Genomic DNA, 16039 nt, shown 5'->3' with positions numbered 1-16039 from the left:
GTCTCGCCTGACCCTGGAAGAGAGGAATCGCCGTAAGGAAGAGAATCTTTGTCTGTACTGTGCCAGTACTGAACATTTTTTGGTGGATTGCCCAATCCGTCCTCCACGTCTGGGAAACGCACGCTCGCACCCAGCTCTCGTGGGTGTGGCGTCTCTTGGTGCCAAGTCGGCTTCTCCACGTCTCACGGTGCCTGTTCGGATTTCTACTTCAGCCAGCTCTCCCCTCTCAGCCGTGGCCTGCCTGGACTCTGGAGCTTCTGGGAATTTTATTCGGGAGTCCTTTGTGAATAAATTCCGCATTCCGGTGACCCGTCTTGTCAAGCCACTCCACATTTCCGCGGTCAACGGAGCCAGGTTGGATTGCACCGTGCGTTACCGCACGGAGCCCCTCCTAATGTGCATCGGACCTCATCACGAGGAGATTGTATTTTTTGTCCTTCCTAATTGCACTTCTGAAGTTCTCCTTGGACTACCCTGGCTTCAACACCATTCCCCAACCCTGGATTGGTCCACTGGGGAGATCAAGAGTTGGGGTCCCTCTTGTTCCAAGGACTGCCTTCAACCGGTTCCCAGTACTCCCTGCCGTGACCCTGTGGTTCCTCCTGTATCCGGTCCCCCTAAGGTCATTAAGGACTCTGCCTGCCACAGGAAATGCCCCTCCCCCCCTCCCAGTCCCATCTGGCAAGCCTCTGTGTCCCCTCATGGCCCTCGTCCTGGTGTCACACTGCCCCGTGCCAGGTCTCGCCCTCTGCCCTCTCTCCCCATTCCTACTCCTGCGGTTCTGCCTGCCGTTGAGGAATCCCTCCATCCTTTCCCGGTGTCCTCATCCCAGGGGAGGCAGTTACCGGACAAAGAGAAGGGGAGACCTAAGGGGGGGGGTACTGTTACGCCTAGCGCTCCGGGCCCCCGCTCCTCCCCGGAGCGCTCACGGCGTCTTTCTCCCTGCAGCTCCCCGGTCAGTCCCGCTGACCGGGAGCGCTGCTCTGTCATGGCCGTTGGGGATGCGATTCGCACAGCGGGACGCGCCCGCTCGCGAATCGCATCCCAGGTCACTTACCCGTTCCCGTCCCCTGCTGTCATGTGCTGGCGCGCGCGGCTCCGCTCTCTAGGGCGCGCGCGCGCCAGCTCCCTGAGACTTAAAGGGCCAGTGCACCAATGATTGGTGCCTGGCCCAATTAGCTTAATTGGCTCCCACCTGGTCCCTGACTATATCTAACCTACTCCCTTGTACCTCGCCTATCTTCAGCAGCCAGAGAGGTGAGCCGTTGCTAGTGGATACGACCTGGTCACTACCGCCGCAGCAAGACCATCCCGCTTTGCGGCGGGCTCTGGTGAAAACCAGTAGTGTCTTAGAACCGGTCCACTAGCACGGTCCTCGCTATCCCTCTCTGGCACAGAGGATCCACCTCCTGCCAGCCGGCATCGTGACAGTGTATTTATTTACAAAACAAAAAACATGCAACCATATATAAGGCATCAACTGGTGGCTGATGAAGGGCCTTGGCATATAGGCGTTGTGCAGCCCTGAATTCCCGACAATCTTGTCCTGCTTGTGATCTGCTGATTCATAATATTCTAGTAACATGCCATAAGATTCTAAGTGAAACAGTAAAACCAGAGTGGAGTGATTTCCTGTGGCACATGCTAAGAAAAGCAAAAATGAACAAAAAGAAAGTTATATTTATGTACACAAAATAAGGAACAAAACAGTTTTTGCTGGGGGTTCTGAATATTCATGAGGAATCATTTTGATTATGAGAACCAGATGAAATTCAAGAGGATTATATGATTATTCTAGAACGATTTGTGCAAAAATAAAGCAAAAATAATGATCTCCTTTTCTGCCTTCAGGCTCCATCAGCAGTACTATAAATGGTGCCTGTTGTCTTCCGCTTGCAGGGAATTGGTTGTAAATTTGATTTTCCTATAAGCTAATCCTCAGAATTGCTTCTGGTGGTAAAGACAGAAAATAGGATGAATTAGAATAATAACAGTATATTATGTTATTCCTTATAATACAATTCTCTAATATACCAAATAAAGGAACTTAAACAATTATTGATTTGGTTCCAGCCGGTCTGGTCCTGTCATACAAAGACATATTCAAAAAGAGAAAAAGGCAGAAGGCGCTCTGTGTGTAGGATCTCGAGCTGGCAGGGTTTTGGAGGGGAACCAATAGCCGCTTACCAAACAGGGTTGTGTGAACTCACATACAACAGTGGAGAGCGCGTGGAACCAAGGTATTTTCCGCAGTCTCCCCGAAACGCATCTGGCCTCTAACAGTCTGTCTGTGCCACCTTCACTATTGACGAACTTCATTGACAAGCACTGCTGTCCCCGGCTATTTAGACCACTGCCTAGTGTGTTACGTCCTCAGAAGAGACTGCACTGCACGAGGACGCCACCATCAGCCGCAGGACACTCTCCCTTCTCTACACTTGCTGGTGAGATCTATACCGTGAGCCGTACCCAGTTCCAGTGCTGCCGCTGTATATTGTTCATCTCTTTCTATTACGGAAGATTGCAAGTAACACAGGCTGGGCACGCTGCGAACTCTAGCACCCGTGCCAACCCGCGCATGCACTTTTACTATCTATTTGGATTATAACATTGAGATTTCCAATGCACATTTAACTTGCTATATAACTCCAGCCTGGCACCTATCCTGAATAGATTTATCTTATGCATTTCAGACCTGCAACTATTTTTTCAAATGTCTCATGAAGTGGCATTTTAAGATATCCTAAAAGTATAATCTACTTACTAATTATATTTTATATGTTTTATATATATATATTCTATTTCATGTATTATATGTACGCATACTTTATTGTCACATAAACATCTTGTCTACCACTCCCATAGCAAGGGCCCTACTTGGGAATTTGGGTACATCCAATATTGTATGTTACATTATTAGTTAATAAAACAACTATTTTACCAGCCATATCCCTCAGTTGTATTATTATATAATACATCATCATATTGCATCACAATTACAACATATCAACTATCCATTTAGCCATCCTTCCCATGAGGTATGATCTGTTTATTGTTATTTATTTTAATTAGGCACTACCGGTATAGTGCATCACAGCACCTCGGCAAGGTTTGGACATACTGATATACATGGTAGTGTGTAGCTTCCCAACCATTGTATACTATTGCTTGGTTCTAAAATTAAATCTAAATTTCTGATCCACTTGCATCTCACTGGATTGTACTCCATTTTGTTTTTTGACAGTACTAGTGACTAAGTCCGATTTTTTTTCTTGTTCCGTACCCTTTTATCTGCCTCTCTTAAGAGGGATTTTGGGTATCTTTTCTCTTGAAAACGCGTCGTAAGGACAGTCGCCTGCATTTTAAAATCTGCATCTACCGTACAATTTCTGCGGATGCGCAGATACTGCCCATAGGGCACTCCCCTCAGCCAGCTGGCATAGTGGGCACTCTCAAATTGTAAAAAAACTATTAACGTTCTAGAGGCTATTGAACCTATCTTGTATTGATCTCTAGATCAAGAAATTGGGGGAGATTTTTCAAAAACTGTCCAAAGGAAAAGTTGCTGAGTTGCCCATAGCAACCAATCAGATCGCTTCTTTCATTTTTGAAGAGGCCTCTGAGAAGCAAGCAGATTGGTTGCTATAGGCAACTCAGCAACTTTTCCTCTGGACAGGTTTTGATAAATCTCCCACATTGTGTATATATATATATATATATATATATATATATATATATATATATATACTGGAAAAGTGCATAGTGAATTGCAGACCCCAGGTGTTTTGGTTTAGCTCCTGTGCAAATAATTTGGCCTCTGTATCTGACCTTCCCCCAACCAAATCATAAACAAGTTGAAAAAAACAAACAAACTTTTTAAAAAACAAGGACTGTGCCATCACTAGGGACCTGAGATGCCCCATTAACAAATTAGCTTGACTTGGGGTGAATCGAGTCCCCATTGCACAGTCCTTGGTCTGGCAGTAAATAATATTATCAAAAGTAAAAATATTATGCCCTAAAATGAATCTTATAGATTCTAATATAAAATCAGCCTGGTTTTTAGATAAACAAGCATCATTATCAAAAAAGCTACTGACTGCAGTCACACCTAGATCAGTATCAATGTTGGAATAGAGGGAGCACACGTCCAATGTCAAAAACGAAAATGATGGCGGCAAGGAAAGTTGTTGAATATCCTAAATTAAATAAGCAGAATCTCTAAAATGTAAAACATAAGGCTGTAGAAATAAATCAATAAAATTAGAAAGATTAGCTGTAACTGAACCAATAGCAGGAATTATAGGCCGTCCTGGAGGATTAACTAAATCTTTATGTTTTTCGGGTAAATAATCAAAATTGGGAAAAACGTAACTTTTAATATTCAGGAACGTGTGCTTCCTCCTATCCAACAAAGACTGACCAACAGCCAGCGTAACCAATTTGCAATATAGATCAAAAAATTCAGCAGACGGATCTGCTTCTAGAACACAATAAATCAGTATCTGCTAAAATACGTAAAGCTTCTTTCTTGGGGTTTAAATGAATCTATAGAGGACACCCATTAAAGGATATTCGTGATGATTATGTACATCTATAATATGATGATTCCTGGACATTGATGAATACAGAAGTAAAAGCAATAGTACTAGTTTGTTATACGGTATTTGCATAATATATACATAATATTCTCCCATGGTGAATATTCCGGACGAGTTGTAGGTTATGCCAATTATAGTTTTTTTTGTAATTCCTACACTGATATGTTGGGATTACATCCGCTTCTTACCTTGCATATTGCTGAAGGACTGTTCATCTTGTGATTGGTCGTAGGATGTCATGTGGGATTCGTTTTCTTTGTTGTGTGTTGGAGCTTATCTAGCATTCCAGTTTTAAGGTACATTGTAGTATTTTTTAAGGTACATTGTAGTATACTTTTTGAGATGATCTATATACTATGCGGTTCAATTGCGGCCACACTGTTTGTCCGTGCAGTCGCGATATATAAGCGGCCTTTGATTATGTGAGAGGATTAAATTGAACCCCATAAATGTCTTAATTTTATAATGGCATCTAGATCTAACATGTTTTTTGCCCATTAAGCGCAGTGTGAATTATTACGTTGGTGAATTTTAATGACCATTTACTGATCCTTTTAAAGTGAACAACAGTCCATAATAGTTACAGCCACTTAGCATGTGACATCTACATTTCATGCCAGATTAAACCTTGGAGTATTTGAAGACAGATTGGTCTATTTACTAATCTAATGGTTTTCAGTCATCATTGCTTTGGATGCCGCAGCTTTGAAATTGACGGGCATTTCACATTTAAATGACGCAATATTTACAAAACAAGGAAATTGGTCTTTATGAATACAGTGGATATATATCAGGAAACTGAGGGGGAATCTGCTTAAGTGATTTCATCCATTTGCATTGACGTAAATAAACCTTTTGAGAAGCTTGTGCTGCCGGTGGCCTCATGTAAATGATGAAGATGGGGAGGATGTTAGAAATTAATGGATTCACTGTGTAGGCGGTGCAATGATCTGCAACATATGCATTTTGCAAACAGATGAAAAGGGGACAATCCATATTCCTTTACACTTGGGTCATATCAATCTATAAGATGTGTTCTTTCTTACCTTTCCACCTGTCCGGAGATATCTACCATGAGATGCCCAGCTTTAACGAAAAGCTCAATTTTGTGGTGAGATGTTTATGCTATAGATCAGTGTTTCCCAACCAGTATGCCACCAGCTGTTGCAGAGGTACAACTCGCTGCACGCTACACTGCAATAGATATACCCTTCCTTAGCTAAAGACTCAAAATATCCCAAAAAGTGTATCACCAGTAGCATAGACAAAAGCACAATTGTTTAATAATCTGTTGGAAATAATCATGTTATATGTGACTATGTATGGCCAAACAGTAATATGTATATTGTGCACTACCTATCCGTCTCATCTCTCTCTCTCTCTCTCTCTCTCTCTCTTTATCTATCTATCTATCATACTGATTGGTTAAATAGCTTTGCATGTAAATGGCCCCAGTATTTGTATGTTTAAAGTGTACCTGTCATTTAAATTAAGACATGTCAAAAGTTTTGATCGGTCAAGGTCACTGCTGAAACCCCCACAATCATTAATACAAGTGTGAAGAAGCGACCCGTAGCCCAGTTTACTCCCCGGCTTTCTGCAATCTCTGTCCAGCTTCACTAGATGGGCTCCATCATAAGTCTATCAGGTAGTCTAGTCAAGCTGGGAGGAAAGATCTTTGCAAGCTAGGTATTGAAGTATTCTCTTGATCGGTGGGGGTCTCATCACTGAGGCCCCAGTTGATCAAAACTTTGACGTGTCAAAATATTTTATAGGACAGGTACACTTTAAGGCTGTGTTCACACATTGTGGTCTCCTTGCAATTTCATTGCGTTTCTGTTGCAGCTTTGCCATGGATTTTCCAAATTTACTGTAAAATGCACTGAGATTTATGCTTTCGCAAAACCACAGTGTTTTTTCCGTAACAGAACTGCAACAGAACCACATTGTTTGAACAAAGTCTTAGATAAGCTAATTACATTCCACTGGGTATAGGGATTGATTGGAGTGCTTTTATTCTTTGTACAACACTGCAGAATATGTTTAACTTATGTACGCAATAAGCCAGATAAAAAAAAAAACTGTTAACTATAGGCATAGATAAAAAACAAACAAAAATGACTGAAAATAGTGAGTTATAGTATGGAGTGACTAGGACGTTAGTGATTGGTATGTTAGTCTTGAATGTGTACCTATAGCACTGCAAATAAGAAAATGAGAAATGCTAAAGAAAAGACTATAAGAATTCATCACTGGTATATAGTAGTAAAGGAATGTCATTCCTCTCTTAGCTTTGAGCCATCTGCAGTTCAGCTGTCACTTTGGGGAGGAAATAGTGAAGCCCTGCGCTCACCAAGACCACTGTCTCTGCCTACTTGACAATCCGCCCAACTGGATGACAGTCTGGACTAAAGGACTAAAGTGCAGAGGTGTCACAAGTCAAAACAACAAATAAAACAGTGAAAGTCAGGGAAACAGGTCAAGAAACGAAGGGTTAACCAAGCAGATAAAACAGCAGGTATACAGAGTACTGACAAACAGGTTCAGGATACAGGTAACTAGAGTCAAGTCAGAATACAGGTTTAGGATACAAGTTCAGGTTTAAACAAGATACAGCAGAAGTACAAACACATAAGGCAAGGGGCAAAACAATGAAAGCAATGGGTCAGACCTATATCGAGGTATAGTACAAAACAAAAGCAAAAATACAAGCTCAGGTACAAATAAGATAAAGCAGAAATACTAACACACAAGGCAAGGGGTAAAGCAAGAATAGCAAGGAGTCAGACCTACACTGAGGTGAAGTACAAATCAGTGTTAAAATAGGATTAAAACAGCATCAAGTGCAGACAAAACTTGAAAAGACAGGACAACCCTAAAGTCTAGACAAACAAGTCAAATCTGCAAATCAAGAGCCCCACCAGAATTCTGAGGAGGAAACTAAATACCCCGCCTCAGCAGATGATTGTTCCGGTGCCTATAACTCTTCACTGACCAGAGAGAAGCACGTATAGCCTGCCCAAGTGCAATTGTTACATCAGCTATTCCTCCACAAAGATTCATTTCTGGCCATGACAATTTACATTGTAATACAGGGCAGTAACTATAGCGTGGGAATAAGTATCACTTTGCCCCACGGTCCTGATCCTAAGAAAAAAATGTCTGTTTTAATAGAGGTAAAAAAAATATGCAAATGATAACTAAGATGTGAACAAGCCGGGGTGAGCTTGAAGCGGTGTACCTGTAATGTCAAGAACGTATTACACAGTGGACTTAGCCTTCAGTGAAAAGAAGGAAATTCATCATTATGAATAATTCAAGACCAGATGGAACCAAAAGTTTCACAGAAGGCGGCAATAAAAACAGACTTCTTGTCTTTAAAAATCTATAAAATTGCTCCGTAGTGTATCATTAACTTTTCTGGTTTGTGGTGCTGAAAAGAAAATAAGGTTCTCACATTCTAAGAGCATAGGTGAAACCTCAGGAGATACTGCAGATGTAAAATCCCATGTGTTTTCAGTTGGGAGCCTAGCCAGGTGTCCACCATCATTACATGTTTAAGAATTACCCAAGAATACAGGGGTAAATTACCTGTGCATAGGGGCCTAGTAGATAAGGGGGCTCAATGTCACCTTGACAGCAACTTTGTAGTGACTTTAAGATTGAATCTAAGGGACTGTGGACGGAGTTTCCAGTACGTTGGCTCACCATTGCTGAGACGAGCAGGGTTTTGTTTCAGGTACTATGAGGATACAAAGCTAGCCTATGTCAGCCCAGCTCTGTGCTACTTCCAGCTAACAAGTGGTAATCTATACAGTTAGGTCTAAAAGACCAGAAGCAGGTTGTAAAAAAGGCTCTTACCTTACCTTGTACCTTTTTGTTGTCAAGAATGCTGATGAGAATGTTTGGAAAGAGAAGAAGAAGAAGTCCTACTTGTCTCAGCAGCATGGAATACAAGTACCAGTATTATCCATGCCTTATGGTTAAAAACATATTGATAAATTTAATGACTTCCTAGCATATGTGTTAGACAGGAAATTTTAATTTATAATCTGCAATCAAGGACAGTAGGTACAAGCCGCCATAGCAATAAACTTGCTATAAATGTGCATTTTCCCCCAATGTGCCAAAGAATAATGCCTGGCAAAAATATTTTATATGTAGATACAAATAGGGTCAAAAACATCCATTTTGGGGCATTTAGAAAAATAAATCCTTAAAGACAATTGACACCTTTTCACATTTTTATTTCTTGCTCCTGGATGGAAAATTAATAAAATTCTTACATAGTGTTCATTATAAATTTACTATAATTGTACTGCTGTAAAATCCGTGCAACTCCTTAGCATAGCTGGCTGCTCTGTCACCACACTGCTTCCTGCTCCTGTTTTCTTTTATTTATTAATATTTTTCCATTTTTTTTTTCTCTTAAATTTTCTGCCTTTTCACAGATTTTCTCAACCCCAATGTAGCATAGTGTAAAAGATAACAGCAGATAAGGGTTGGGAGGAGAGTGTACATAGTAGAACAAGCCAAACTGTATTAGAGAGGGAGGAGAGCACCAGAGTCTGCAAGGACAGAGATTACACAGACAGTAAATAACTAGATGGCCGCTTCGGGTGCTGGACATTCTCTTTCTAGCTGCTACTTTATTCTGCATTGAACCAATGCACTGCCTTTTTAGGGTCTTCTCCGCACAATTCTTGTCTTAAAGGGGTACTCCCGTGGAAACTTTTTTTTTTTTTTTAAATCAGCTGGTGCCAGAAAGTTAAACAGATTTGTAAATCACTTCTATTGAAAAATCTTAATCCTTCTACTACTTTTTAGGGGCTGTATACTAAAGAGAAATCCCAAAAATAAATGCATTTCCTCTGATGTCATGACCACAGTGCTCTCTGCTGTCCATTTCATGAACTGTCCAGAGCAGGAAAAAATTCCCATAGCAAACATATGCTGCTCTGGACAGTTCCTAAAATGGACAGCAGAGGTCAGCAGAAAGCACTGTGGTCATGACATCAGAGGAAATGCATTTCTTTTTTTGATTTCTCTTTAGTATACAGCCCCTAAAAAGTACTGGAAGGATTAAGATTTTTTTATAGAAGTGATTTACAACCTGGCTTGTTTCTTCAAACTTATCTAGTTGTCTGCTTTCCATTCTGAGCTCTGCCTCATTTCCATTTCTGACCAAGCTCTGCCTCTGCCTGCCTATACCTTTGCTCGGTCTGACTATGAATTTTGGCCGTTTTTTTTTTTTTTTTTTTTCATTCAAGCCAATATTATCCTGGTTAAAAAATATTTTTCCGCCCCAACAGCGTCTTTAAGTGTTATCGTCCTCTTGATGTTGTATGAAGACATCACAAAGAATAGCAGATTAACAATGATACAATGAACAGAGAAGTGCACTTATTGCTGAAACATTTATCCAATCTGCCTATTAAAACATTCACATCACGTTCGAGCAAGAGTGATTTGAATAATACGCTCCATAAAATGAATAGTAAACTGAGCAGCCAGGTTGTGTAATGATTACCATTGTGTTCTTTAAGCCACTTGTGACTTTTGCAAGTTGTTTGAGAGCAGGCTGATGCTGTTCTGTTTTGCTCAAGTAGGCTGAGCAGAATTCTGGAAATACAAGCTTGATGCCAGGTTCTGAGAAAGAGCAAGATGGCAGCAGAAGGGTACTTCATTTGTTTGAATTAGGATTTAGTTTAGTGGTAAACTTTTTTGTTTTGTTTTTGTTTTTAGGTTGGTGTTGATGCTGTTTGTGCTGCATGCATTTATATATGAGTTGTTACCTTTTTTTATATATAACTTTATTTTTGGTGAAATGTTACCCTGGAGTATTTCTATAAAATAATACTGTTATACTAAGCAACCATGAGGAGACCTAGTAGATTTCAGGTTCATCTTTGGGGTCCGTGTGTAAAATATGGTGTTATGGTAGCAGCAGTTCTTACTATAGCATATTGTTGCTAATGGATTCCGCCAGAATGAACAATTCAGAGGGTTTTGAAGCTTATTTCCTCAGCCAGTTGAAGAGCACATAGAAGACGTGCTAAAATCTGCAAATGGGGCCAAAATTCTTACTGTATAGCTATATATACAGTGCAGTCAGACATTCACTTTTTTTACATTTTTGTTATGTTGTGGCCTTGTGCTAATATATATTAAAAAAGCAGGTTCCCCCATCATTCTATACTCAGTACTCCATAATAATAAAGTAAAAACAGAATGTTAGAAATCTTATCTACTTACTAAAAAGAAAAAAACATAAATATTTAATTAATATAGGTATTCAGACCCTTTACTCAGGACTAAGTTGAAGCCCCTTTGTCAGAGATTACAGCCTCCAGTTTTCTTGGAGATGATACCACACTGAGATTTGGGGATTTTATGCCATTCATCTCGGCAGATCCTCTCAAGCTCTGTTAGGTAGGATGGGGACATCGGTGGAAGCCATTTTCAGGTCTCTCCAGGGATATCCGACTGGGTTCAAGTCATGGCTCTGGCTGGGCCACTAAAGGACATTTACAGAGTTGTCCTCAAGCCACAGCCTGATGCCTTGGTTATGCACTTAGGGCAATTGTCTTGTTGGAAGGCCGGACTTTGGAACAGTCTTAGGTCCAGAGCACTCAGGATCAGGTTTTTATTAAGTATATCTCCATAATTTGATATAATGGAATGAAGACAAAAGATCAGACCGGCAGACTCACCACAATTCTCTTCTTCTTTATTTGCGTCAGCAATGCATAGACAAATACTCACAAACTTGGGGGGTCAGGACGTGCAGTGGGGGGACAAACTGGCAACAGACTCCATTTCGCACGGACCACCGTGCTTCCTCCGGCCATATGGCCGGAGGAAGCACGGTGGTCCGTGCGAAACGGAGTCTGTTGCCAGTTTGTCCCCCCACTGCACGTCCTGACCCCCCAAGTTTGTGAGTATTTGTTTATGCATTGCTGACGCAAATAAAGAAGAAGAGAATCGTGGTGAGTCTGCCGGTCTGATCTTTTGTCTTCATTCCATTATATCAACTGGACCTCAGTTTTGACCAGAGCACCACCACCCTCATTCACATTCATCCACCTATACCACATCGAGTCCACCAGTGAGAGCAGTGCCGTGCCACTCGCGTTATCTTCTATCTCCATAATTTGCTCAATTTGGCTTTCCCTCAACCCTGACCAGTCCCTGTCCTATATACTAAAAACACACCCCACAGAATGATTCGGCCATCACCATGATTCATTGTAGGAATGGTATTGAGCAGGTGACGGGAAGTTTTTCTGCAGATATCATGCTTATAATCGGATTGGTGGAGGCTGCCATGATGGTTCACCTTCTAAAAGTTTCTCCAATCTGTACACAGGACCTTTGTAGCCCACGGGTAGCCATGGGGTTCTTGGTCAACTTTCAAGGACTTTCTCTCTCGATTACTTAGTTTAGTGGGATTACCAGCCCTAGTCCTGGTTGTTCCAAACTTTTTTCATTTAAGAATTATTGAGGTCACTGTGCTCTTGGGAAGTTGTAATGCAGCAGAGTCATAGCAAAGGGTCTGAATACTTATATCCATGTGGAATTTTAGTTTTTCATTTTTTTAAATATCAGCAAGTATAGATTGACTGCTGTTGACAGATCTTATGAGGCTTATGCAAATTTGGCTTGTTTACACACAAGTGCACAGTATTTTTGACAAATAAGCAGTAAAGTGCTTTGATTCATTCAGTGTTTGCCAACCGGTGTGCCTCCAGCTGTTGTAAAACTACCACTCCCGGCATGCTGTCAGTTGTAGTTTTACAACAGCTAAGGGCACACTGGTTGAAAACACTGGATTAACATATATGGATAACTAATACCTGAATCCGTATGTGTTAATGACTAAAATTGTGGGTATTTTAAAGCCAATTCTTGAGATTTCAAAGAAATATTTGTTTTTCTAGGAGAAGCGCCACCGCCACTTTTGTCCATGGGTTTTGTTTGGTATATCAGTTAAGTCGTAATTACTTTAACAAGACTGTGCTGCAATACCAGAAACAACCTCTGGAAAAAAATGGCACTCCTTCTGGAGAAGAAAAACACACTCATATAATCCATTTAAACTGTTAAAGGGGTGCTCCACCCCCAGACATCTTATGATAAGATGTCTGATTCTGAGGTTCCCGCCACTGGTACCCCAAACCCCTGCTTGCCCTCAGTGTACAGAGCCCTGCTTGTCCTCAGTGCACAGAGCCCTGCTTGTCCTCAGTGTACAGAGCCCTGCTTGTCCTCAGTGTACAGAGCCCTGCTTGTCCTCAGTGTACAGAGCCCTGCTTGTCCTCAGTGTACAGAGCCCTGCTTGTCCTCAGTGTACAGAACCCCGCTTGTCCTCATTGTACAGAGCCCCGCTTGTCCTTAGTGTACAGAGCCCTGTTTGTCCTTAGTGTACAGAGCCCTGCTTGTCCTCAGTGTACAGAGCCTTGCTTGTCCTCAGTGCACAGAGCCCTGCTTGTCCTTAGTGTACAGAGCCCTGCTTGTCCTCAGTGTACAGAGCCCTGCCTGTCCTCAGTGTACAGAGCCCTGCCTGTCCTCAGTGTACAGAGCCCTGCTTGTCCTTAGTGTACAGAGTCCTGCTTGTCCTTAGTGTACAGAGCCCTGCTTGTCCTTAGTGTACAGAGCCCTGCTTGTCCTCCGTGTACAGAGCCCTGCTTGTCCTCAGTGTACAGAGCCCTGCTTGTCCTCAGTGTACAGAGCCCTGCTTGTTCTCAGTGTACAGAGCCCTGCCTGTCCTCAGTGTACAGAGCCCTGCTTGTCCACCCTCACTTCCTGTATTTGGACTCCTCATAAAGACACACAGGCAATAGCTGCAGGGACAAAAATATACATATTTTTTAACCAATGTATATTACAAATATACATATAATTGTATTATATACATTATATAAAACGTTTTTGTTCATGACAGGTACAATTTAAATTTGACACCAAAACTAATTACAGCTCAGTTTCTGTTTATGCAATTCCCCAAAATAAATTTTTGGGAATATATTAGTCTGGTAGGGGACTGGTTTCTTTAGAATACAGCTCATCATTTTATTAGAAAAACTCCAGGGTGACTTAGTAAAATCTCTCGAGTTTGTAGTGATGGATTAGTTTGGATAGTGTGATCAAATTAAATGTGTCCATACAAGTATAACTCTGCTGATTATATTAAGATCACTCTCATTTTCTGGTGAATACATTTCCAATAAAATTACAAGGATCGTGTCTGTAAATAGTGGAGTATTTGAAGTGGAGAATAAAAATTTAAAAAATTCTGTGAAATACCTGAACCATTGCAGGGGTAGGACAGGGAATCGATCAGTGGAATCGATTCATAGGGAATTTGAAAATGAAAAGTTTTCTTATTTTAATCAGCAGTTTATTTCAATATTGTAATATTGAATATTTAATGTTAAAACTGTTACTAATAGCATTAAAGGGGTACTCCGGTGAAAAACATTTTTTTCAATCCACTGGTGCCAGAAAGTTAAACAGATTTGTAAATTACTAATATTAAAAAATACTAATCCATCCAGTACTTATCAGCTGATGTATGCTACAAAGAAATTTCCTATCTGTCTGACCACAGTGCTATCTGCTGACACCTCTGTCCATTATAGAAACTGTCCAGAGTAGGAGCAAATCCCCATAGCAAACCTCTCCTACTCTGGACAGTTCCTGAGACAGACAGAGGTGTCAGCAGAGAGCACCTCTGTAGTATACAGCAGCTGATAAGTACTGGAAGATTTAATATGTTTTAATAGAAGCAATTTACAAATCTGTTTAACTCTCTGGCACCAGTTGATTTAAAAAAAAAAAAATTCACCGGAGTACCCCGTTAAAGAAATATGAACATAGGTCTACCAATTTGAATATCCCAGGCATCATTAGAATTTAAAGGTATTGTAAGTATGGCTGTGAGTATAGTAGAATTCCTGAAAAGCCTTTAGTTAAAGGGGCACTTCACACCTAGACATCTCATCACCTATCCTTTGAATGTCTGATTGCTGGGGGGTCCAGGCGCTGGGACCCCCGCGATCTCCAGGCCAGCACTCCATTACACCGAACTCTGTGCCAGCTTATGAGCAACCACAACCGGCGTTCTAAACATAAATGTTCAGAAACTCGGGTTAGCAGGACGGATATCATGGGGGGTCCTAGTGGCCTGACCCCCCGCGATCAGGGGATAGGGGATAATATGTCTTGGGGCGGAGTATCCCTTGAAGGGAGTTGGCCAGTGTTTTATTTATTTACTTATTTTAAGCCTATGAGGTTGTAAATTGTTAACAAAAATACTCACTTTTATGATCACTAGCTGCTTATATTCTCATGCATCCCTTGTCACCAAGGGGTCTCTTCTTCCTTGTCCCTCTTGGACATGTGATCACTGCAGCCAATCACTGGCTATAGTATAGTCATTGGCTGCTGTGGGCTTATGTACTTTGTTGTACGGAATCAGGAAGTAGAGACAAACAGGTTATATTTTAATTGAAAGGGAAAGGGATTTAACAAAGAGAATATGTATTCTGCTTTTCTTTTATAGTATTCCCAGCCTAACTAACTAAATAAATAAATAGATGAAATAATGGACAACCCCTTTAATGTTTTGGACATTTTTTTTTTTTTTTTTTTTATCGAGTGGTCCACCAAGCTGATCACATGGTGTCCTGCTTATCCTGCAAATAGATGTAATCTGTGTATATAGCCCACAACACCATCATATTGTTCTCACTAAAACCATTGGTCTATCTTATTTTATGCACTTGTCTGGTCCTCAAGGGCAGGAGAAAAACTCTGACTTTTTCTGTTATCACCAACACCACGGTATTTGAGAATGGGTTTGCTAAACCAGACAGCAGCTGATCGGTCGGCGTATCGGGATCTAATATTGATGGCCGATCCTAACCTGGATAACCACTTTAATGAGAGGATAGTTAATAAATACAATCAATTATGTCTTGATAGGTTAGAAGAGTTCCTGGCTCAAGTGGTCACCTCCATAAAACAGAAGATGGAGACTGGGAATGGAGTGATGATGAATTGGATGAAAAAAGTCCTGAATATAAGGATTTGTTATCCAAAGAGAAGGTATCGTGGCATCTCCTCCCCACTATGTACTTCTGTTTACTAAGATATGTATATTGTTAGGTCATGTTATTCCTCTTTCTTTCTCTGCAGCCAAGAAGAATTAATGATGACAATGAAAACGAGGTAAAATATTGTTTTCAGCAGTTTTTTGTTATGCTTCTTCATGTCTTATTGTTTATAAGCACATTTGGGCGCATCTGTATGTGACAGCTTTGATAACTGTAGTGACAGTTCTGCAGGCTTTAAAGCCCAAATCTCCCAGCATACCTTGAGGTCAGTTATTACTCTGGTATCCACGTCTTTAGTTTGGACCCAAATCTTGTTCTAAAAAA

General features: G+C 41.0%; 1 protein-coding gene across 9 annotated transcripts in view; it reads left to right on the top strand.

The window, feature by feature from the left end:
- Positions 1-16039, top strand: part of STK39 (serine/threonine kinase 39) — a 452628-nt gene that overhangs the window by 222665 nt on the left and 213924 nt on the right. For all 9 annotated transcript variants that reach the window (XM_056533261.1, XM_056533262.1, XM_056533265.1 and 6 more), the window contains exons 11-12: positions 15585-15707; positions 15798-15830. In XM_056533261.1, coding sequence (XP_056389236.1) covers positions 15585-15707; positions 15798-15830 — 156 coding nt within the window. The remainder of the gene's footprint in view (positions 1-15584; positions 15708-15797; positions 15831-16039) is intronic.

This window comes from Hyla sarda, chromosome 8, assembly GCF_029499605.1.
Source record: "Hyla sarda isolate aHylSar1 chromosome 8, aHylSar1.hap1, whole genome shotgun sequence".
NCBI classification, from domain to species: Eukaryota; Metazoa; Chordata; class Amphibia; order Anura; family Hylidae; genus Hyla; species Hyla sarda.
This window is presented reverse-complemented; position numbering and strand designations above follow the sequence as displayed.